Below are 25,658 nucleotides of genomic sequence, written 5' to 3'. Positions count from 1 at the left end.
AAATAATTTGCTGAAATAGTTTAAAAGGGACAGGTGTTTCATAAGTTTTTTTCAGTGATTTCTTAGTCATAGAATCACAGAATCTTAGTCCATGCTTAACACCATAAGGTAACTCCCTGCCGCTCACAGGCAGGTTGTCCAGGCTGCAGATTAACTGTGTGTCAGGTGTGGAGGCCTCTGACTGGTTCCATGCATCGAGCTTTGCGCTGTCAAATATTCCATGGCCCCACTGGAGCCGGCTCCGTGCTGCTTTGGGAGCAGTTATCCACCTTCTGGCTTCCTCTGAGGAGAGCTAAATGGGGAATTATTGTGGTCATCTGGATCTGACACTTAGGTCAATGGAAGACAGATGCTCTGAAGTCACATAGTGACCTTTGTTGCCCCCCCCCCAATCTTTAAGTTCTCTTATAATTTACATATATTCTGTGTAATTGACTTTTTTTCTCTACTTGGGCTCTCAAACACCTTTCTCCCTTATTTCAGATAAACTGATGATGGTATCATATAACAGAAATGTTAATGAGAATAGTATTTTTTGCTAATTGTGGCTTAGACTATTTTAAAGCCATTATGCTATGTTATTAACTTCTGCTATTTTCAGAGGAGTGTTTTCATTCTGAAATGAGCACCTGTGGAAAAGCATGCATCTGTAGTGTAACCTGCGCTTTTGTCTTCACTTATTTCACTGTGGGCCATAGAGAAGGTGCATAAAGTGAAAACAAGTTTTTTAAAAAAGGTGGGTGTTATATAGAACAAAATGCTTGCACACATACATATTCTCTTTCTTTCTCCTTTCACTCAGCATCTGTCTTGGTTACATAGAAAGCTAATGCTACAAGTTATGTGCAGGAGAAGACAAGATTTAAATGATATCTTCAAAGATCCTACACAGAATCTACCACGTGAGAGTTCTGTAAATCCATGAATGCTGAATGCAAAGGTGGACGGGAATGCAGGAGGCTGGTATAGTATCTTTGGTTATTATGAGAAAAAAGAGGACTGAAGTCAGTGTGTGTATAGAGAGAGGCTGTAAGGAAGATGCTTAAGCAGGACTGTCCTGAAGCAAATACACTCCAGAAAAGGATTTGATATATGTATAGAAGATGAGTGAAGCTTATAGCAAGTTTCAGTGTTCCAAGCAAGGACTGTAGTGATTTTGCCTCCTGCTTTATGGAAAATAATGGTGTTTCTAATTTGTCTGTGTTTTGTTTCCCTTCACTGAGGTCTTGATTTCTTCCTCACTCTTATCTCTTCTTGCTGTTGCAGCTTGTGTGCTTTGAATTTCCTGCCACATGAATATTCTTTATGCTAATCTTTTTCTTTGCTTCCTTGTAAAAATTGTTTTCCTAGTCCTGCATCCATCATTTCAGTCTATAAAGAGTTTATTATGCATTTTTTTTAAAGTAACTGTATAATATTTATGGACACAGACAGAACTCCCACTTATATAATACAATTGCGTAACTTAAGTAAAGAGCCCATACAGTGCTCAGAAAGCTCCAGGTAATAACATCTCCAAATAGCCTGTGTTCCTTGTACTAAATTATCCCTCAGGAGTGTGTTCTCATGGACAACGTTTAGCCAGTTTGATTACACACTGTGTATTCAGTCATGGAGAAAAATCAGGAAGATTGCTACTTGCTATGGTCTCTCCTAATTTTCTGATGCATAACATTCTTGCGCTAAAGAATATTCATGTTAAGTTTTCTCCATTTATATTTCTCTTCTGGTAGCATCTGGATTTTCTTGTTGTGAGCTGGCACTGTGCTAGGCATAGTATAAACACATTGATGTCTTCTCCCTTACACCGTTTGGCTCGGGGTATTCCTGTTACACAGCTGAGGACTTCTGCCCCCAGGGCCACAGTCTACATTTTTACCTTTTGCTCTCCGTCTGTCATTGGTACCACTCCCGTGTGTGACTTTCCACGTAACGGAGCTTTGCTTAGTGGTCAGGGCACTTAAAAAGACTGATCTTAAGTTCACCCGTGCAAGTGCATTCATATTGCTAGAGACCCAGAGAAGGATCTGTTTGCTATTCTGTGTTTCGGGGAGTCAGACCAGAGAAATGAAAATTGGGCTTTAACTCTTTAGATGGAGGTGTATTAGCGTCTGAAGCTGGAGTTCTGAGCTGCATGTAACAATGTGACACAAATCTCTCCAGAAAGGTGTTTCTGGTAAAATTATTTGCAGTAATTTTGCCAAGTATGTGCATGTACATTGAGGTATTGTCTTTGTTCAGCGTTTGTTCTGTGTCCGGCTACAAGCTGGTTGAGAAAAATGAGAAATGACTAAACAAAGATAGACTTTGCACTTCATCTCCCATTTCTCTGATCACTAGGGGTAGCTGTTCTTCATCATTCTTTTGTTGAGAAAGTTACCTTAATCTCTGTGTGGATCTAGTAAGAAATTATTAGCTAACATGACGCCGATAACAAGCATTGTTGTACTTCTAGGGCCATGGCATGAGATAAATATTAGAGGGTCTGAGTAATTACTTGATGACAAGGTGTAGCTTTCAAAAGCTTTTGACGCACCCGAATTGTATTTGAGGTATAAAGAATAAGAGGTACAGGATCTAAACAGACTCTTGTAGCAGAATAAGAAAATGTTTACAGCTTTTATATCGGTAAATTACAAGTGGGACTTAGATATTTCAAAGGTTAAAAAAAGAGAACTTTATTTTTTTAGCATAGCATTTTGCAATCTGCAGCCAGGAAATGTATTTTACAAAATTTACTGATTGTGATTTGCAATTGAATCAAGTTGTCATCGTTGAGCCTTAGGTGAATGAGTTTCTTCAGTTAGGAAAATTGAGTAAGAAAGGCTTTAATTTTCTTCTGGCACATGTCCAAAATCTGAAGAGCTTTTTGGAGTACGTTGTTAGAACTGTCGTGAGTGGTCCAAAAACTTGTGGAGGTTAAATTCTTCATGAGGTCACAGATGGTACCTAGCATCCTTTGGACGAACCACCAGCTTTTCAAGTTTCAGCCTGAGTCTTCTGTACTGGCTTCTGTCACTTTGCAGTACATGTGCTAATGAAGGGTATTAATTTAAAAGGCATTTTTCAGTTTAGCAACTTTTTCTATTAATTTAAATATAAATTCCGAGAGCGGTATCGATGTTGTCTGTGCTCAAAATAAGCTCACGTTATGCACATATAAAATTTCTGGCATTTGCTGGCTTATTAATTAGTTTGTTGAATCAGACTTTTGTCTCATTTAAATATGGAATAAAAATTGAATCAGTCTTTTCTTATAACAATTTAACTGTTTTAACAGTGCATATCATTATGCAGTAAGGAGTATGACCCATATTTTGTGAAAGGTTTGTTGTAGTCAGTGAGAATCAGAGAAGACTCATTGATGTGCGTCTGTAATAGTAGAGACTTTTGTTTCTTGAGCTTCGGTTTCTCTCTCAAAAGATTGGAAAAAACTGCTTGATAAAGCCCTGCTTTGCAATTCCACGTTGCTGCCTAATAAGTCTACGGTAAACCTGTTGAAAATGACACATAGTGTTTTCAGGCCTCCTTGTGTTAGCCTTCCATTCTGTCATCTGCTTGTTCATGCTCAACTTTCCATTTCCCATTGCTGAACTTACTCCTCAAGTGGGAAGCTGTTCACTTGCTGTCTTAGTCTCCGCAGTCGGTCGGAGCCTTCCTTTTATGGCAATGTTTCTTCATATCACGCTTGAAGTGGATGAGGAACTGGCTTTTAAGTGGTGATGTGTTTTTTAATTCTAATTAGTACTTTATACAGCGATGGCAGTGTTGCATGGAACAACCTCAGGAAGTTAGCAAGAACTGGCAGCTCCTGTCATTCTCTGCCCTATGTTGAACGTTCTATAAGATTGATGCTGAATTCCAGTTGCTTGATTTTTGTTTCTTCACCGATTTCCATCATATATCATTTATAGCCTCTGAGTATACTACTCTTCGGTATTTAAATTATATATGAAAATGAAAGCAAAGTGTTGTTTGTACTTCTTAGCAGCTTGTTCTTATTTTCTTTCTTAGCTTTATCAACAAAGTTGCCTATGATGTATTTAGGTTTACCAGCTCTTTCTACTAATGTGTTGAATCTTTCATTTTTGTTGTCTTGGTTTTATTTAGGCTTAGGTTACAGGTGAAATTTAAGTCTATTTATCTTTCAAAATGATATTGGATGCCATTAGGTAGGATCATTTTTTAGTGGGTGAAAATTTGTTAAAAGCATAGCACTTCTTATGTTGCACATTTCACAATGTTGTGATTGCTAACAAACTGCAATGTTGAAACTGTTAATAATGTTAAATTAAAAGTGCAACATTTTCAGTAAATGCCATAACTAATATATAGAGTGATAAGTGGTTAAAGATATTTTGCATGTCGTGGGATCTTTATCGCTTTATTGTATGAGACTAAGCAGATATTATTCAGTGCATTTCATTTAGCCTGTTTGGTCTAAACTATGCACGTAATTTCTGCTATCACTTGAGTAGTGATGGCTGCTTACTGCAAAAACAGTAACAAAGCTAACATGGCTATAAGCATCATTTTTTGAGCTTTTGTAGATTACATAAGTACCTACATATTCTAAACAAAACCTGCACTTAATGTTTTTGCAAGTATTACAATGTCCTTCCCTCTCAAAACTTTTTGAAAAATGGATAAAAGTACCCAGAGGCTGCAAGTACGCATTGTCCATATATTGTTAGGGGTGTTTCAGAGCACACTTCTGTTGTGCTGCTTATGGTGGATTTAACTGTCTTGTTTTGAAAGCTCTGTTTTGTGCCAGTCTGTATAGCCTCTATCTACCTGTTTTTCTTCAAATGACACTAATTTAAGAAAGATAATGCTGGTTTTTAGGTGCTTTAAAGTGCCATGGGATTACCATTGATAATAATGATGATTTAATGAAATCATTGTTATGTTGGACATCTCCCAGCTTTTCGGGTTGGACTTGGTCAGTATGGAATACGTGAATTGATCCTGTTTGACTCTGTAATTTACAACACAAAGTTACTTTTTTCCTTTTTCTTAGATTGGGTTTGGATTGTCTCCTCAGGTAGTGTAAATCAAACAGAGCTTCTGTGCCCTCTAGCTCTGTCTTGTGTCTTCCTCACTTGGTCACTCAGTGGGTGCAAGCAGTTGCCCCGAGAAGGTTAATGGGATTTCCCCAAAGCAGGAGAATCTTTTAGTTGGCACCTGCTCCGCTAACACAGGATTCGTGTCTTTAGGCAAGGAGAAGTCATGTGCAGGGATTATGGCATGTCATTTATTGCCATCTTATGACTTCAGGCAGTGACATGGTTCTCTATGGCTTTCTTTAACAGCCATAGTTTCATTAGATGGTGTGTGAGAATCCAGGTTTTTCTGAACCCGGATTGGTAGAAAGATAATCTGGAAGCATTTTGGCTCTTCTCACTCAAGTTCCTGCACTCAGCATAATTTAATGTAGCATCAAGATTGGAGTCTTTTATAAGAAGAGCCTTTAACTTTGTCACTTTCACGTTTTAGTGTTTTGTGTGTTTTTTATTTGTCACCTCAGTACCATTGAGTTTAAGGTACGTCTGTAGTAGCAGTTACGTGTTAGTTCCCATCTGAGGTTTCCTGAGTGTAGCAAAAATGTCCTGTATATTTCATTTGCTGTTGTTATGGATAAACATAAAATAAGTGTATCACTAATCTTTAAAAAAAAAAAAAAAAAAAAAGAGCCTGAGTTTTATAGTAAAACCAAGCCCTGGTTCTGCAAACTCATTTCAGTTCCAAGTACCCTTCTCACACATGCCTTGTGAGTAGGAAACAACAACTCTTCCATAATTTATCATTCAGCTTCTCTTTTGTAATTACAGCACAAACCTTGCCTGGAATATTTACTTTGCCTTTTCTGCTTAGCTTTCCCATTCTCTTTTTTATGATTTTGATTTCGTTCTTGTTAACATTCTTCGCAGGCCCGCTGTCACATCCGATTTGCTCTTTATGTAATATGGTTTACTACAGCATCCATTTTCTCTTATGCTATCAGAACAATCTGACATAAAGCCTTTTCTTGTACAATTGCTCTTATATTTTCTTGGATCCTATTAATGGGGTTTTGTTCTATTGTTATTTTAGTTGGTTTTATTATATAATACTGTCATGTGATTGTAGAGGTATTTTGTCTCCATTGGGACACATACTCTAGTTAAAAATGAACATATGCACCCTTTAATATCCCTGAAAGATAGACATTTAAATGTGTACCTTCCTTGTGATAAATTTAAGTAGTTTGATAAAGGAGATATCCACAAACAAGCAGACCGATGCCAAACTGAAGTTATACTTTCAGCGCTGAGTTTATTTAATATGTTTTATACTTTCATAAACACTTGATATTTGAACTGGTTCCACTCCCCCCCCCAACAGGCATATCATTTCCCTTGTCATTTTTAGAATAGGGATGTAGGGATATCTTTTGGTGCAACAACAGTGGAGTGGGAGAGATTACAGAAGAAAGCTTACTTTCTGCCATACTGTTCATAGAATGATGGCAAGTATTTAATTCATGAAAACCTGAAGTAAGATAAATATATCTGATAAGTATCAACATTATCTTCATTCTCAGAATCTTATTTACAGGTTTACTATACACTAAACTATCTTTCCATGGCATTTGTTAACACTATTTTCCATGGTAACTGTGAATATTTGTTTCAAATTAATAGAAAATTTGGTTTTCTTTGATTTACAATGCTTGAACAGGTGGCTCTCAATTATGGTAAGTAGTCAGGCTAGTCGCTCAGTTTTGTGCACTTGCTATTTTCGGATTTCCATCAGATTAGCATGCAATATTGGCAGTTCTTTCAGTCCAAGGAGTGTTTATAAAGTAAAGCAGATACACAGTCTGACATAGTGTTATCTGTATTTATAGTTGCATATGTATGTCGGAGTATTGTGATGTGTTTGAATAATATTTCTGTGTGTCATCAAATGCATAGATATTTAGTTAAAGCAAAAAAAAGTTGAAGCAGCAGGGAGATGGTGGAATTCGGATTCTTCTTCACACCTTTCATGGCCTATCAGCAGGATGCACGCTAGCACAATCTTTAAATGCATGCATGAATACTATGTTTTCTCCACGTGAACGATGTTTCATACACCACACAGAGTCAAAGAACAGTCCCTTTCTGAAGTTTTTTAATGTACTGATGCTTACTGTTGGGAGATCTCTGTATCCAGCTGTTTCCGAGAGGACTATCTAAGTAGTTAGCAAGCTATATCTGGGCCTGCTACTAAACTGCTGCAAGGAGCCATCCTACAAGAGTTAGAGCATGCTGTAAGAGTCCTCAAAAACTTCTGTGGCTGGGCAGAGATTGTAACTCCAGATAGCTGCCGTGTTGCTGGAGCTCCGTCATCATGTTTATTAAATGCTACAGCATCTTTGAAGAATCAGGAGATGATGTGGCTTTTGGCAGGGTGGCGTTACCATCAGTAATTGCATGAGAAACTTCAAAACTATCTGCCAGCTAATAAATGAAAATGGTAACTGACTGCACTCATTGTTAGCGTATCTAGAAGGACTTGCAAAGACTAATGAAGGCTTCCTTACTAATAAACTGTTCCTTGAAGTTTGTGGTGTGTGTGGACATTTGTCTTCCACCTGTCTTTTCTTATTCTTCTTTACGTGCCAGTCGTGTGGGTGAGAGTTAACTGAACTAGTGGCAGTTACTCTGACCGACATACGCTGTCTTGAGGAGCAATAAGGGAGGTCCGAGAGCAAACACTCTGTAGATATTATGAGGAAAAGTTCCAAATGGGCATGAACGTGCCCACTTTTAGTGTCCGCAAACAGCATATCTTTTAAGATCCTGGTTACAGGTGATTATAACACAACCTGAATATTTCTTTAATACAAATGCATCTGTCTGAATTTACATGTACATTGCAACTAGTGAACAATGATCCTACTTAACCTTTTAGTTTCAATCTTCTGACTTTGGGCATTTTTAACATTCTTTAAACTTCACATATAATTCAGTTACACACGTTTATAGAAAGAGGAGGTTACTCATTAGATTTCAGCCATGTATTTCAGTTATTTCATTGAAAGTGAAGGAATGAGTATGAATCTTAAAGGAAAAATTATTCTTTGAGCTCTGTGATAATACTGCTTTGGTAAAAAAAACAGCTTTTTTATTTTTATTTTTTTAAAGCTTCTTTTCTCACCTGTTTTTCTCCTGTGTGGGGTCACTGTACCATTGTATCTCTGGTATTATGCCAATAAAGGTATCCCAAGTGGATGCGGTGTCTTAAAGAAGCAGAATGCTTGCCTACCTTCAACACAGACTTTGCTAGACCCTGGGTTTGTAATTTTTATTGATGTCTTCATAAGGCATAAGTATCATAATTTTGAATTGTCTTATCCTCCACTAAAACCCTCATCTGAATCTGTTAGGGTTTTTTGCTTCTGATGCGATAAGTGCATTCAGCAGTGATAGGCCGTGAAAGTAGCTCATGTCATTGGGTGTTCAGACACCTTGCCTGGCTCTACTGCAGTTGAGATAACGGGTGTAATTGCAAAATGCTGTCACCAGATTGCCAACCATTAATTTCTCTTTTACAGAGCATTTATGTTACCCATTGCTTCATTCTGTATGGCTACTCAGAAGTATGAACACTACTGTTAAAATCAATAGGCCATACCTCTACAGAGTATGTTCCTCTTGACCTCTTAACTTCATCAGTCTGCATGACTCTTACTTTCTACAGCCACCAGTCACCAAGCGTCCTGTATCTTTTCTTCTACCTGTGTATTAATAGTTCTCCTTGAGCTTTCTGCTAATATCAAGGACTTTCCATTAGCCTTTACTTCATCTCCTCTGCTGCCTGTCAGTTAAAAGCTTACTCTGTGCAATTAATGACGCATCAGCACAGGATTTTAACTTGCACACATCTCTCTCAAACCTTTAATGAATCTTTCCTCTGCTCCTAGCTTTACCCAACATAATTCTTAGTTACTTTCCTACTGCTTGTGTTCTAGTTAGATACTTTTATGTCCTTTACTTTTTTGCTGTAATCTTTCATGGAGCTGATGACAATTGTATGCAAAATTAGGTTAATTTATAGCACATTAATTCTTTGGCTAATTACAGATGTAAATGGTTAAAAAGTGAAACATGAAACTTGGAAGTCTTAATTTAGACAAAAATTCTCTACAACGTTTAAACTAAACGTCCTGCAGACAAAGAACTTCCAACATAAAGTATGATCACTTCATTAGAATGTCAAAAATGTTGCATGCTGAGTTTCAATTTTTCCACAGGTATATATATATATTTTTTTCTGTGTAAAAATAAATAGGGAGAAAAACACAGAGAATTTCTGTGTAGAACTCGGGAGGAAGATGCCCTGAATAGCAGACTTTTTTGGTCTCATGCAGGATTCTGCAAATCCCTGCCCTGTAGGAGACTCTAATTTTCAGTTGTCTTCCCTGCGTGCCATCACATACAGCCTCCCTTGCTCCGTTTGTTAGCTGCTACATTTAACAAATTGGTTTTTTTACCTCTCTTGTAGCACAGAAACCCAGGATCTTCAAACTTGTACTGAGAGTATAATCCAACGGCCACAGTAACGCTCTATTTTCTCACTGTCCAAATCAACCTGCTAAATAAATGGCTATGCAATGGCCTCTTTCCTGGCAGTTGTCAGTGTAAAAGGATCATTCAAGTGCTCTTTTATCAATCTCTCTCTTGTTCTTTCCTCTATAAGTACTAACAGCAGAAACTACCTGAAGTAGAATACATTTTCTCTAGTTAACAATAGTGATTTTTTAAAAATAACATTTGAGTATCAAAAACATTTAGTCATGAGCTTCTGGGAATAACACCGTGGAGTCATTTCATTGTGTTGCTATAAATAATGGTATGTTTTATTTAGAAGTGACTGATAGTACTGAATTCACCTGGTGAAGCGATTGCATCAACTATTATTTGCTCTGACAATCCTCAAAACATCTTGTGTTGCTACCTCTTATCTTGTAGTCCTCTGTATAGACAAGACACGTACAAAGGAATTCATACAATCTGGATTCATTATATTTATAGGATGCTCAGAGTGTTTAGCTGAAGTATGTGTAAAGTTGAGCTAAATGTTTAAACCACTTGCCTTAGTCATCTCCCTAAAAGCTGGATTTTCATTCACTGCACATTCTTAAGTGACTCCCAGCCTCCTAGATTTGCCTATTACATCACGGTATGGTGTTAAATTAATTGCTCTGGATTAGAAGGGGATTAACTAATACATTTAATACATAATTACATGGAATTACAGTTTTTGTCTGTTTGGGGTTTCAGCTTGTAACTTTTATTTAAAAGTACGGTTACAAACAAAACCAAATCCATAACATGCATGTTAGTTGAAATGACCCAACTTAGCCTGGTTTAGAGCTGAAGTCTCTGACACGTAGCTATTTTCATAAGGCTTCTGTCTGTAAACCAAGCTCTGTCATGGTTCCACCTGTGTTTGTCTAAAATAGCTTCCTTCAAACCATTCCACAGAAATTGTATAGAGTATGAGTTATATGTGAGTGAAACTAAATGTTTTTTTAGAATAATGACAAGTGGCATTTCCTTTGTTTATGGGCATATGCATAGCTGAAATCTCAGATCAAGGGAATTGGGGAAATCAATCTTCATTACCCATCCATGGTGATAAAAGACTATGCTGGTTTTACGTTGAAAGAAATATCATGGCACGTCTGTTCTGTAAGTGATCATGAATAGTATCACAGAGATTATCTCAGAATAATAAATATGTCAACATAGCAAACTTCATAAAGGAAAAAAAGAAATTACCTTCTTCAGTTTACTCTTCTACCTTCCTTATCTCTTCATGTTACTCTGATACGATGGGAATGTAAGGAGCAAGTGTGATGTTATTGGATGGTATGGAGGGGCTATGAGGACTTCAAAGAGGCCTTCTTTTCATAAATATATTTCCAATGACTATATATATAAATTTAAAAAATACGTGTGTGTATATATAATGCTGATTGATTTGAATGCTGTTGCACTCACTCTTAAGTCTTTTGGAATCTATTTATGCATAGATTAAAATATCACATCTAAACCCACAGTTAAGATTGTTTTTCTTGTCTTGCAAAACACAGGATATGCCTTTGCTTTGCGGCAGAAGTACCGCTTTGGAACTTGTACTAACTCAGTCTATGCCTAGGCATGGAATTCGAGTAGCTTAGCGCTGGACATTTTTCCCTGTTTACGGCTTCTGTTTAAAACCATAACTTTTTGATTTAGAGTACAGCAAGACCTTTAAACAATCTGGATGAGAAGGACTGTCTCAGCAACTCTACTATATTTTATTTCGAATTTTCTTCCCCCTCCATCCCCTTCCTCCCTCTCATAACAGCATATAATCTCCGAGCAATTTATATGATGGCTCATCATAGGAAGGTCTTATGCTGCTGCTGCAGGATGAGCTTTTCTCCAACTAATTTCCTATTTTCCTACTGTAAAGCTGCCGGAACACTTTGGTGAATGCTAGATGGATATTCAATTAAAAACTTCTGTACTAGGAACTTAGAAAATTGCTTCTTAGTAAAAAGCAGATTAACCTTAAGTATGCTTCTTTTTGTCAGTTTGATAGCATGGTTATTGCTCTATTGCTAGTTATGTTTGCCTTTCCTTCCTGCATCATCAGTGAATGACAGTAACATCTAATTAAAAGAAATTTAACTTCATTTTTACTTCCTGCTGATTCCTCCAATAGTTTTAAAGTTGAAATATAAACCAAAATAAAGTACTATTGGCCTTTATGATGTCTCTATCGAGTGCAAAGACTGTCATATTTCAAATATGAAGTACCATTGGCTTTTGATTTTGCATTAGAAATAGTAAGTGATCATTGTATTTGCTTTGCAACAGACCAGTTATGATGCATTCACTTCCTGCAAGTCTTTTCCCCAAATAAGTAGTAGAAAAACATGGGGGGATTTTAGGATCACCTTAGAAGCATGCTGAACTTTTCTAATATTGCCAATATGAAAAAATATGAGAAAAAGTGATATGATGATATATTTGCCTTATATATCAGAAAGAAAAAATAAAAATTGAAAACAGCATAGCTTCTTCCTTCCCTCCTTTGGCTTGCTCACAGTCAATATCAAGAGAATTTAAGATTCTTATTCTCTTATCAGAAACCAGGGATCCAGCTCTGTCCTTTGAGACACGCTGGCTACCCTCCGCAACTTCAGTTGCCTGACACCAGTGTTGCGGAGAGTGGATTAGAATGTGCGATATTATGCATATTCCACCAACATAATTCTTCCTGAGAATTTAGGACTAATTTGGATCTGAAAATATCTGCTTTTTTTTTTTTTTTTAATTAAAGGGGTGTACGTTCTACGTATTTTTTTCTGTTGTTCTTTTAGGTGGTTTTATGCATGCTAATCAAGAATTAAATTTGTTTTGCAGTATCAGGAATGAGATATAACTGAACGCTAAGAGCGTTATACTGAGAGGCTTTAAATTCAAGACTTTTCCTGCATATTGATTGAGAAAGGGTAATTCACACAGTGGGGAGAGCCCATGGTACTCCAATTGATATCGATATAAGTTGAGGTAATTCATTTCTTATGAGGTACTTCACATCTCACAGCATTAGATCCATAGGGAGCTGTCCATGATGGCTTGAAAAGGAAAAAAAATTACAATCTCATATTGAAGCTGGTGAGGAGAAAAAAATTTCTATAATGAGAAACAGTTCCACATGAAAGATTCCGTATTTGCTCAGTTGCATATGATTTTCCATGCCCTTGTTGTTTCTTTTTTTTTTCCCTTGGCTTCTTTTTTTTTTTTCCCCTCCTCTTTTCAAATATACTTACTTGTTTTTCACAGAAATAGGTTTTCTTGAGTCTGGTGTCTTTAAAAAAAAGCGCACCGGGCTTGGTTTTTTAGAGTAGGGTAGGTTTTTTAGAATCTGTGTTACTGAGTAAATACAATGATTTTCAAGTTAAAATACTCATGGGTTAATCATTCTTTGTCTTTCCTGTATTAACAAAGAAAGGTAATAAATATACTTGTAAATTAATTTTCTTTTGCAGGCTTTTGATGTACAGTAAAAATCTGCTTTGAAATGCTGTATGAAAAGGCCTAGGAGCTTTTTCCTTTTCAAAGGAATTTTTGTTCTTTAAAATGTCAGAAATGTCAAGTTCTGCCTTTACTGTCTTGTCAGAGGATTCCTTGAATAACTTCTAAAATGTTCATTTAAGCGATTTCTCAGGCAGCAGTTAATAAGGTAGCACTGCTGTGAATCCTTAAAAGACTTTTTGGGGAAAAAAAGATAGAAAAGCGTGCATGTAATTGTTCATGCATCTAAACAGTCCCATTGTTTCAATGAGGTTATTTGCACCCAAAGAGTTGTTCCTATCCACTTCCAGGATGGGGAACAAAGAGGTCTTTTTAAAAGTTTGTTTAAAAGCACGGGACATACTTGCAAACTAGAGTTGTAAACAACTGGCTTCCTTTTGCGTTCAGATCTAACACAAACTTGTCCATTGAGATCTATAGCTTTGGAGAAGATCATAGTTTTAGTTTATTTAACTAGACATAGGACCTTCAACAAGAGATCTTGTTTTTCACTTGGAAGTTGTACTTTGAGGAGCAAGTTGAAAATTTGAAGGGTAAAATATTGTTTCTATTAATTTTGCATGTAAGGGGCAAATATTCCCAGGGTCTAGTGATATCCAAATTGGCACAAGGAAGTACAAAGAGGTTCTTAACGGCATTTAAATTTCTTTGATTTTGCCGGTTGGTTACAAAAGTTTTTATTCCTGCTGTGCTGGGAACTGTAGGATTGGGACCGAACAGTAAGGGCACTGAAGGATTTATTAGTCTAAAATGAGACAGGAAGGCGGTAAGAAAGAAAACTTACTTGAGATGTCTCTTTTTTATATTAGATTGAACTAGGAAGCCAGATGCGTTTGGGCACAAAGAGCTGTTTGATGAGAAGACAGCTGAGGCTCGATTTCCATGGTCTGGTCATAGTATACTTATGGTGCCTTCAGAAAACCAGGGAGTCCAGGGGGGCTAATGCCAGCAAAGCTTCTGTTGCTGTGCAGTGCAGATTCTGCAGCTAGCATGGGCAGCGCAGGGAGCGAGGGGCCCGGTAAAGGTCACACAGCAGCCTGGTGCCAAGCAGATTGACTAGAGTAAGGCTCACTGGCGGGAGACGGGTTACGGTTCTAGTTACTTGTTCCTCAAGAGGAGGTGTCAGAGGGAGGGAGGCTATCCATACGGAAATAGCTGCCCTGGGGCCTCGCTCCGGCAAGAACTGTGAAGAAGGCAGAGCTTATTCAGACGCTGCTGATTTGGACCTTCCGTGCTGTATTATGTTGTTCCCATCATCAGGACGTTTCTGGGACCCTGTTATCGTTCTTGTGGTGGGCCTGCCCCAAACTTGGCACTTCCCACAGGTGTTTCATAGCCAGGCACTCATCTTGAATTTCTTCAGTCTTCACGTGACCTTTCAAGGTCACAAGTTCTTTGCCTTCTCCCAACAACAAATGTAAACAGTGAAATTAGTTTTGTTTACTTATTGATGGCTGAGGCCCTGTGTTAACTACTTGTGGCAGAAGCAAACGCCCTGTAATCAAGTTGACAAACCTCTTGGCCCTTCTCTAAATGAATACTGGAACAAGAATGAAGTGGATCTTCCCTTATAAAGGCTTATGGTTTGGGTTTGGGGTTTTTTTTTTTGGTTTTTTTTTTTTTTTTTTTTTTTTGAGACAGATGCTTGCAGTTGTTTTTACTTTGTTGAATTGCACAACAGGATTTGAAAGATTTTATGAGCTGGGTATGAAAAAAAAAAAAAAAAATCTTATTTTTGTCTTTTCACTACAAATCCACACCTGGAATTTCCCCAAGTAATGGCAACATTGTTTTCAACACAGAAAAAATTGTGAAATTGCATTTTATCCTAAATACAACCTTTTTTTATCACTGCTTTGTTTTTTTTTCCAGATTCAGAATGACTTTGTAAATCAAAAGAGGAAACAATTATAAGCACCATATACCAAAAAATGTTAAATAGTAAATGTTAAATGCTAAATTGTAACAACAGACATAAAATGCCTAGTATCTCTATAGAGACTGTGAATTTGTTTTAGTATCTTATTTAGGTTGGGTAAGGGTTTGGTTTTTTCTATTAAGGTACAATGTAAATGACCCTATAATTACTGCGTGTAGGATTATTGTCAGTCAACGCATAGCCTGAAATGATCAGTCATTTAATTACAGCTCTGACATTTATTAACTTATCATAGTATTGATTGGTGTTTACCTTTTAGCTTGACGTTTTTTTGAGTATTTCCATAGAGAACTGATTTCAATAAATGTGCAATTCGTTTTAAAAATAAAATTGTCCTAGGATACACGGAACTAAATCAGAAGATGTTTATCACAGAGTCACGGTGCAGCTGCTGGAGATAAACAATGAAAATCATGCCTAGTGGTTGGATTTCTTTTCTGTTTGGTCCTCCCAATATTGTAGAATGAGTGTTTGGGAACAGACACATCCCGGGAAACAAAGTATGTGCTCAGTTTCTGGCCATAGGCCTTTAAGTATGGAAATTTATTTTCAGGAGAGCCCTTGAGTATAATATGGATCAAGGTTATAAAGTTGTTTTTTATCACGTATGTATTTTTAAACATTCCAGTGAAGTATCTTTGTTTTCTTTTAACTTCTGGTGTTTTAAACCAATATGTAAGCCCAGGAATGCAAGATGAACTTGCATCTGAATATCCTCAAACATCAGGAATGCCCTGAATCTCAAGCCTGTTTTGTGTGTTTACAGATAACTCTTTATAGTGGTGTTTAAGGAAATAAAGTCAGGATGCCTATCAAGATAAATTACTTACTGCTTTCTAGTTTCTGTAGTCAATGGCACACTCAGATGTGTATCGTATAACTAGGCTTATCTCGATGTAGTCTGGTTATAACCTTATACTGCCCAGTACCTGCATATATTTATACCTTTACAGACAGCTTGGCTGAGGAGGACAGTTCTTAAAAATTCAGAGTGAGGCTCAAGCTCCAGGTTTTGCATTCACTACTCCAACATCGCTTTTTCTGTATAGGGGACCCAGATAGATCCGAACCACTGCTGCTGTTTGCAGTCTGGATCCTAATTCAGCTGTTGTACCTTGAGGCCCTGCATAATGGCATGGATAGAATCTCCTGACTGTGTTGTTGCCATACAAATACTTGAAGGAAGCCTTTAGGACTAAAGCAAAATAATTTTTTAGTTTATAGCTAAGACTCCAGCTGTTCTGGAATATGGAACTCGGAAGACGTCTAATCTCACCAGGGATATGATTAATATTGCTCCGTTTTACTCCACAACATTGAAAACCTAGAGTCTACAGATGTGTTTTTGAACATGTATGGCTACTTTTGAAAAGCAATTACTTTATATTTGAAATCTTGATACCTATTTCAGGTGGATATGTCCAAAATATCCAGGGTTCTTCACGAAGGCCTATTACAATTTGCTTTTAAAAGTTTGTGGGCTTTTTTAATATAAAATGAGTATTTTGGGGTACTATTCACAAGACAAACCTTCAACTTACCTAACTAGGTCTCTCTTACCACCCTCTATAGCAAGTAGAGGCTCGGGACCTTCAAAGGTGTGATGCAAAAGTGATTACTTTCTCTGATGACTAGAAGGGGACCTCAAGGAGTGCAGCCTTGCAAGATTTAAGTAAATCCTCTTGAATAATTATCATCAGTACATACCCAAATAAACAGGCTTCGTTTCACTTCACCGGATCTTGTTTATTTTAGTCCTGCTAATGAGAATACTTCAGTTCTCTGTTGTAACTGAATTCTTGATTATGGCTAAAGGGGGGGTGTTCTTTGATTGACATAATGAATATTAAGAGTATTTACTATTTTAATACCTATGGCTCATTGTATCCCTTTATATATCCTTTTTAGTTTTGTTTCTTTTTTGTAAATTTAGCCTATATCTATTAGCCTCACTACTTGAAGAGATTAGATGATGACTTAAGTAGTTCTGCCCAAATCTTCTTTATAATCTACTGATCAGTTCTCAGATGGGAGACACAGTGCAACTATTGGGTAAACATTTGTAGCACTTCAGAAGTATAAACAAAGGGAAATGAAAAACCTTATCAGAATAACTATATTCCTTTGTTTAAGCTATCTCTGCAATTCAATGAAGTACGAAGGTTGTAGAATCACTGCTGTCTTTGTTAATACTGTTAACTGTTGGCACGTGCCTACCAAAGACTCCGCTGGAGACCCCGAGTCCTTCAAGCTTGTGTAGCTAACGCAAACGTATTGGTTTGCATCTGTATACCTTGGAGTGCAGAAGGATCTGTAATGCCCGTGAAGGTCACGATCCCCTGATAATATTAATGAACTCCATTAAAAACAGTGGAGATACGGTGATTTGTTTCAACTGAGAATCTGCTCTTAGATATGTACCATTTTAAATGAAAATGCAATAGGAAAGATTTTCTGCACATGTGGTTTTTGAGTCATTCAACTGATGATGTTTGCCAGTGTGTGAAATAGATAGGCCTGTATTATTGGCGATACTCAGCATTTATCTTCAGGCTATGCAGTGTTAAAAATACTTGGGTTTACTTAGTGGAGTATTAATAACAATGTGACTTAGTGCTTGTAAAATGTTTCCTATGTTAAAAATGCACTGAAATAGGAGCTGGATATTGCGTGTAATATCTTCACAAGGGAGCCATATAGTCGTTATTGCATATATTTTACAGAATAAAACTGTAGCTGAGTGTGGAAAAACTGAGAGAAAGGAGCGAGCTCACCTGCATGATTTTTGAAATCCAGAGCCTAGAAAAATGTCCATAATTTTCCTAGCCCTTTTCTTAATTCAGTCACCCCCTACAAGAATGAACTATTTCGGGATAGGCTTGTTTGTTTTAAAGTATGGTCGTCACCGGAAGAATGTCAATGGACAAGTAGATGCAGCCTATTGCAGGTACGGACATTAGCTATAGTACTGGAGAGTGGAACATAGCGTAGAGATGTTCATATCATGTTTAGTTTTGCTATGCCGTTGTTTTTATATATACTTTAAAATGTTAAATCTGGTATTTTTCAGCTATTAAAAAAAGTGTAATCATCTAGCGTAGGTCTTGAACTGTTATTGTCATGTACATATTTGAGATGGAAGTCTGCAGAGGATTATAAACTCAATTTAAAGGAGTAATTCAGCCTTCAAAGGTACTAGGGACCAATGGACAATGCCTTACAGAAGCTGGACAACAGGACGCAAGGGCATTGACTGCTCCCCCAGAAGACTGTAGTCAGTTGTCCCCTTAACTTTAACAGACTGTATATGCAATTTTGAAATATCTAAATCTTTATAAGAAGGATTTCTCGAAACAGTGATGTGGGCTTTTGAGTTTAAAATTTCTTCAAGGAAGAATGAGTCTGCAGTTATGAGGTAACATGGACATGTCCACTGTCTACAGTCTGAAGCTGCATTTTACAATGTATTTACTTTTTGGGGAAAACACGAGGTGAAGAATAAGTTCAATTATAATTAAGTTTGCTTTCTAGACATTGACTATTGAGAATTATGTTAAGAACTTGGAAATAAAGTATTTTTTTGCTTGTTCACTGTTCAGTATTTTTATGCCACTCGCTGAGTGAGGTTATTTCATATTAGCTGCCTCAAAGATTTAGGTTTGCTTAGAGCCAGTTGTATCATTAGTTGCTACCTTCATAGTTGCAGCTTACTAGAGAACTTTAAAAAAAAATCCCGATATTTTACATTGATTCTGTCTTCTTAGAAAAATAGGCTTTAAATATAAAGCTTTTAGAGGATGTGCCAGTGTGGAACTGCATCTTTGTCATCTGAAAACGCATAAGCGTAAGCTGAGCTGTATCCACAATGCTTTTACTGGTCCTGTTTACCTAGCAGTTTAGAAGGGATCAATTTTGTTGTCGAGGCTGACAACGTCTTGCAAAACATAGTACAAGAGTCATTATTTACTTCAGTTCCTGTGCAAGCATTGGTATGAGAAACGGTCACATTACTATGAAATAGAAAGTCAGTATCTACCTTTAGGGATTCCTCAAGGTGAAGTTCAGATCTCTCTCCAAGACCTGTGTTTGATCATCTGTTCCCTGTGAAGACTGTAAGCAATTTCAGAAACAGAAAGTAGTAGGAAACTTTCTAAGTCATCCTGAACATATAAGCTCAATTTTTTAAAGTAATGGTTCCTTTCAGTTGATAGAGAATGTACTAATTATTTCAAGGCATTTGTTACATTACACATTCACTTTTAATGTAAAAGTTCTTTCCTGATCGTCTCTAGTTTTTGCTTTACTATTAAGCATATTGCTCTGTTCACAGATTATTATTTTTTTTAGCAAGGAAATAACTCTGAAGTATGATATGTCGTATATAACAAGATTGTACACCTAGGTGCCTACCCTGATATTAATACTTTTATTTTTACTAGTATTTATTTTAATATGATTTACAAAATGTCGTATTCAAAATATAGACTTCCTAGTGTACTCTAACTGAAGCCCAAATATTAAGGTCAGTATACATATGAGAATCTTCTGAGAATCTGATCCTTTCCCTGGAAATGTAATGCGTACTTAAGACTTTGTGTAAAGACACTTTCACTGTTTGTGGTTTCTCTTTCCTTTGGACCAGGGCAGTCCAAGGTAGTGCGTAATGAATGATTGCTTTAGAGGAACAAAGTTCATCAGACATTTTGAATTGTCACCCAGTTAATGTACTAACATGGAAAAAGGGTTATTCCAAACAGCTAGCAGACACATAACTGCTATGGTAATATTGCACAGAAAAAATGCTGGGCAGTACAATAAAAGTGTTAACTACGCTTTTCAAATAGGTAATACTGATATAAGCACTTTGCTTATAGATAGAAATAAAAAGCTAAGATTGTTTGGAAAGTATACAACTGATTCTCTCAAGACCTCTGAAATATCTCAAGAGCTCAGTCTTCTATTAAAGCTGAAAATGAATGTGCTGTTAAATGAAGAGATTGTCCATTCTCATTGACAATGTTTGCACTGCAACATCTTGGACATTTTGAAACTCACCCATTCTGTTTTACAGGAGTAAAATAATGAATGCTGCAGACTAAAGCACTACCAAACTGCATTGTAGGCATCTGAATTTATAAATTGCTTTTACAGAGATAACACGATTTTTCATACGAATATGGTGATAATGGATTGGTACCAATAATAATAATTATGTTAATGTTGTTCCATAAGTAACCCTGGACTATAAAAAGAGTATTACAGCAATTCAGAAGATGAAAAATGTTTAATTTTGTTCCTGTATACTGCTAGTAAAGCATATGTTTTGATTCGGCGGATTATGCTTAACATCACAAATTGGCATTCTGTGAATATTGTGGAACTGACTCCTGAAACGTATTAAAATTCAAAAAAAATCCTTAAGCATATATGATTTACCAAATGTTCTGGTGAACTGAGAACACAAAGAACATACTTGCTAAGAGATCACAAATAACCATTATTGTGTTTTCTATCATATTTATTACAGACTGACAAGAAAGAGAGAAGTAATGCCTTGAATGTTGCGATAGAGAGTATGTGCAAGAAGACAAGAGACCTCCGCAGACAGGTAAGCAACCTGGGGAACTGAAAAGGTAGGTAAGGAGACTTGAAAGATGCTTTTCCAAATCGCTATTTTCAGCTTTTGTAGCACTGCATTTTGAAAACAAAGATCTCTTCTATATTAAAAAAAATACTGAAGACAGTTACACTATTCCACAGAATATATACATACAAATTTTCAAAACTGGGAAAAAACCCTACCAAATTATACTGGCTGAATATACGTATGTATATAGGTAAAACTCTGCATGTGTACGTGTCTAAATATGCATTTGATATAGAAATAGATTGGTAATGAACTTTGGACATCAAGATCCATTTTATTTTTAACAAGCTTGTATTATTATTGGTTGTTGGAACAGATACCTTGAAGGGGACCACTGGGCCACCAGATATAGGTCTTTACAGTTGTGAGAACTCATACAACAGAAAAGGGTCCTTGGAATACCTTGTCCACAGTCCAGTCACCCGTTTTGCATCCCAGTATCCTAAACCCAATGTAAAATATGGACCAAAATCCACAACTTCAGTGTACTGCACAAGATGAGCAGTAATCAGCAGCTGTGTTTACATCCTTTCTCTGCAAGGAACTTCTTTGAGAAAAATTGCAAATTTTTTTGAAAGTATATAACATGCCAGTTTAGAAAAGAGAGCCAGTAGTTCTTTCAGCCAGGCTGCTCCAACCAAATACATGAAAATTTGTGGCTACACAGAACATGAGCACGTGCTAGTTTCATCCTGTCTCTAGCTGTGGCCATTTATCAACTCTCCGGTGGAAGACTATCCCTCCCAACTTTGTGTACAGTCTTACGTGCCAGCCTGTGCTTCAAGATGATGAATAAATTCCTTCTTGTCTCCCATAATCAGCCAGCAGAGGCCTTGAAAGAGGAGATGAATATAATATAAATATAGTGTTTACAACTAACTAGCTATCCAATTTCTGCTCACATTCCATCAAAAACATGTTCAGCTCAGACAGCCAGTGACTTGCATCACAAGCTCAGTGTGTCCCGGAACTCTCCCATTCTGTCCTACAGTCGCTTCCATGAGTTAATTAAACTCTATCTTATAACAGTTTACTGACTCTGTTACAGTGTTTATAATCTGTTAACTAATTCAATTTCTGTGTTTCTATAAACCTTTATAAAATGTCCAGGCTGAATGTTATCATGCCCAATTTATAGTCAGGCTAGAACCAATAGCTTTCTCTAACCAGAGCAGATCTATGGCTTCTTGACATTTTTCACTGGAAGGTATTTGTGAGATGTATTTCATCTTCTTCCTCCAATTCTGTGTTCGTATATGTGAATTGCATAAGAATTGTTTTAGGAAGAGTGCTTACTGCATGTCTAATTCCTGATCCGGGAAACATGAAATTGTGAGTTCTGTGCCTGCAGATATTGCAATAGAGTCTTATTTGCTTTCACTTATGAACATTCATTATTCTGTCTCTCAGCACTTTTACTAGAAACATGAAACTTCTTATTTGGTCTGCTCTTACAGCTTTTATAAAACTTTAAATTTTTTTGAATGGTACTGTGTACTGTAGCTGGTATTGCATTAGGCACTGATAGTGGATTCGAGGCTGTGGTGTGCACAATGTACTCTGCTTTCAGTCAATTGCTGGGATTGCCTCTGCAAAATTGGCGTTGAAGATGAAACCTTATGAAGTTGTATCTTTGACATCTCTTCAGTGTAGTGCACAATAAACAAAAGCATCATATAAGTGTTGGCGCAGTCACTACCTGATTGTGGCTTATGCCATGGACACCTATGGAACACCTTTGTAGACCACAGTAAGTAAAGTGAAGGAAAGCTTGTATCTGTCAAGACTTGAAGGCAAAAGCAGCTATCTCAAGAACACCACTGTATTCTGGAAGTTGTAAAAATCTCTGGCTTTTCAAATGGAATGATTTGTATTCACTTCAGGAACTTGGCCAGTACTTGTGGGGATTTTAAACTCTTCTGTTTTGTTTTGATTTTTACTTGTATTGTGCCAGAGATGTGCATGTGTGTTCAGTTTTACCTAGATCGCTGCTTCCCTGCCTAGTGGAGCTATATGAATGGTTAGGAAGAAATTGCCTCTTCATTCCAATTTCTAATTTTGAGAAACTACCATACTCAGTTCTTACCCCCAGTTGTTTCCCAGAGTACTGTGAATGGACTGCACAGATGTTTCTGCTATGGTTGTTCCGGAGTTTTGGTTGGCTGTTTTTTTAAATAAATGTTATTTCTGATAACATTCTTATATTTCTGTGTTGCTTCTTCATCATGGATAGCTTTTTCTGAACACAAAGGAGATTGCCTTCCTGGCATCCCTTCAAAACAGGAAAGAGAGATCCCTCAATAATAACTAATCTTGGGTTCTTCCAGGACTTTTGCCAGTGTAGTCTTGCAAGGCAATAGGCAAATAGAGGCAAACACAGTTTTCTGTCCTCATCGGGATATACTGATGCTTAATAGTGTTGCAAACAGCTGCTGGGATTTTCTTCTCTACCCTCCACTGTTTGTTTTTGACAACCTTATGCCGCATGTTTTATAAACAACATGTTTCTGTGTTATTTTTTAAATGCACTTCAATATCAAAACAAAAACTCTACATGCTTCCACTTCTGTAACAGTCTGCTCAAAGGGTAAGAATAAGACCTTGCACCTTAAAAATAAATCAATTTGTCAGACATCATCTTCCCTCTGCTTTCCCTCTCCTGATCGTGTCTCTTTCACTTAAAAATATGATAAAATGTTAATTATAGCACAATACCCTGCTTAGTATTGCCTGCTAACACTACTGGTGCTGTTCCTTGTCTATTTATATAACTCCCTATATGGCTACTTAGCTTTTAATATTTTGCTCTAGAGGTGGCCGGAGTCAGAAACAGACTTACTGGGTTGTGGAAAAAATGATTGTAATGATTAGGATGAAAAGAAATAGATATTGCTTTGGATATTCCTTTTTTCTTTTGTCTTTTTCCTTCCTTTGTTCTACATTGTATTTTTTCATTCTTTAATGCTACAAATGCCATCTTTTGAAAATCTCAGCTTCATGTATTCCTTCATATAGCTGAAACAGGAACACAATTTCAAACTTGTTTGTATTCAGCAAAGACACAGCATTATCTTTTTTTTTGTTTTGAAGAAGAAGATGCGTTTCACTGTGTAATTGCAAGATAGAGGATTTTTTAGAACAAAATAATAACGATGATTTATACGTGAAAGGTTAATTAAACCAAGCAAACCAGTAAAAAGCTACAGCAAAGAATTATATGATGAGAGATAAAATTAGGCTGCTAGTTTGAAAATTGAATGCCTTAAGCTCACCACGAATGTGAGTAAGGTCATTGCAGTCACTGGTCCTCAAATAATACATTAAGGCTGTAAAAGTCCTAGAATCTGGGCTACGCGGAACCCAAAAATATTTCTTTTGGAGATAATGAATCATCAGCCGTGGATATGGTTCCACTGCTTTTCATTGCTGATTATTGTAAATTGAAATCTTAGTGTTTAAATTGCAGTTCCTCAAGGTCACATTCACGTACTTAATTTTAAGTGGGTGAGTAGGTCTATTTTCTTCAGTTGGACTTTTCCAACACGGAAATTTTAACAGGTAACTTGGCAGGACTGGAGGTTCAATGTATTTTGTTCCTGGTAGTGAAGCTTTTATTATCTCTCCTTTTTTTTTTTTTTAAATTCCAGCCTGAATAAAGCTGGGAATGTGAACATGACAATAAAAATTCAATTTTGTATTTGAATCCCATAGCCTTTGCCTTTGTACATTACTTTTGAGAACATACAATGTATCCAGATAGTATATCCCGATGCGATAAGCTTCAGTACGTTAGAAGACAAAAGTAACATTCCAAACTTACCTGTGGTTTCTTGGAAGATTTGTCTGTCCACTGTGCCTGGTGAATCAATGAGACCTGGCTTTAGATGGTGAGGCTATCCAAAAGCTAGTGGTGGAATTTGTATCCAAATCTTGTCTTGATAATCAACATATTTCTCTACTATTATTTCTGCTGTGCATGTTCACTGCCCTAACTACAAGGACAGCAGCATCATAAAGATTGTGGTTTTTCACATTTTTCTAGCTGTAGGAGTCTTTACTTCTACTGAGCTTTGACATAGATACATTGGAGCAAAATGCTGAGTGAAAACGCGTCCTTTGGCAACAAACCTGTAGGCACGTAAGAGCTTAAAAGCCTTTTGTGTTCTTTTCGGTTCCAATTAATATCTTTTCTAAATGTTGTAAAAATAATTCTTTGCGGTAGGAAATTCGGTGAACTTGATAATTTAGTTGCATTTCATGTGTTGTTACGATTGGTATATTTCTTGTAGTGTTCTATGATTAAAACGAACAATTGCCACGTGTAGGTTTATAACATGGAAAATAACCTCTTAAGTGAAGTAATGTCCCAATGATCAGTTATAAGCTTACATGAAGCCTAATTTAAGAGAGGTAATTTGTAGCAGAATGTTACACTTTAATAATTTAAGCAAGAAGTTCAAGAACAATTAATTTAAATAGAGACTCACTTATCGTTCTTCTTGCTCTATTAATCTATTATCAGGTGGCATTTTGCTAATCAAACTAAGATCAAACTAAGCAGTAATCTCATTGATATAATTACCATGAAGGCTACCATTTTGCTAATCAAACTCTATCGTTGGGTTTTCAACACGGTAGAAAGTATTTGGGTAATTTTGCAGTTATGATAACGTGATGTAGATTATTTTGTGAGTACAAACATAATTAATGTTTTCTTTGTAAACTGAAATAGCCTTCTCCCTTGGTGTCTGAACTTCAAGAGAGAATACCCAGGAGACATTAGGTTTGGTCTAACAGTAGTTTTTCATGTGTGGAATCATTTAAGTAGTCGATTCATCAAAGAATGTGAATGTTTGTTTGGCTCCCTTAATTTCAACAGAGCTAGTACATGTTTTAAGTGTTTTATGTATCTACACTCACTCACACATACAAACACGCATATTTGGGTAGT

The 25,658-nt window shown here is 36.7% G+C and overlaps 1 protein-coding gene across 1 annotated transcript in view; it reads left to right on the top strand.

Annotated features, from left to right (window-relative positions):
* The window catches only part of CTNNA3 (catenin alpha 3), a gene marked incomplete at both ends in the record, with an annotated part of 521,829 nt that overhangs the window by 286,592 nt on the left and 209,579 nt on the right, over positions 1–25,658 (top strand). Inside the window, one exon of the mRNA XM_082486059.1 lies at positions 20,588–20,668. Within this exon, the coding sequence (XP_082342185.1) occupies positions 20,588–20,668 (81 nt within the window). The remainder of the gene's footprint in view (positions 1–20,587; positions 20,669–25,658) is intronic.

Source organism: Vanellus vanellus (assembly GCF_965231255.1).
Source record: "Vanellus vanellus genome assembly, chromosome: 7".
Classification (NCBI taxonomy): Eukaryota; Metazoa; Chordata; class Aves; order Charadriiformes; family Charadriidae; genus Vanellus; species Vanellus vanellus.
Note: the sequence above shows the minus strand (reverse complement) of the source record. Positions and strands in the feature narration are given on the sequence as shown.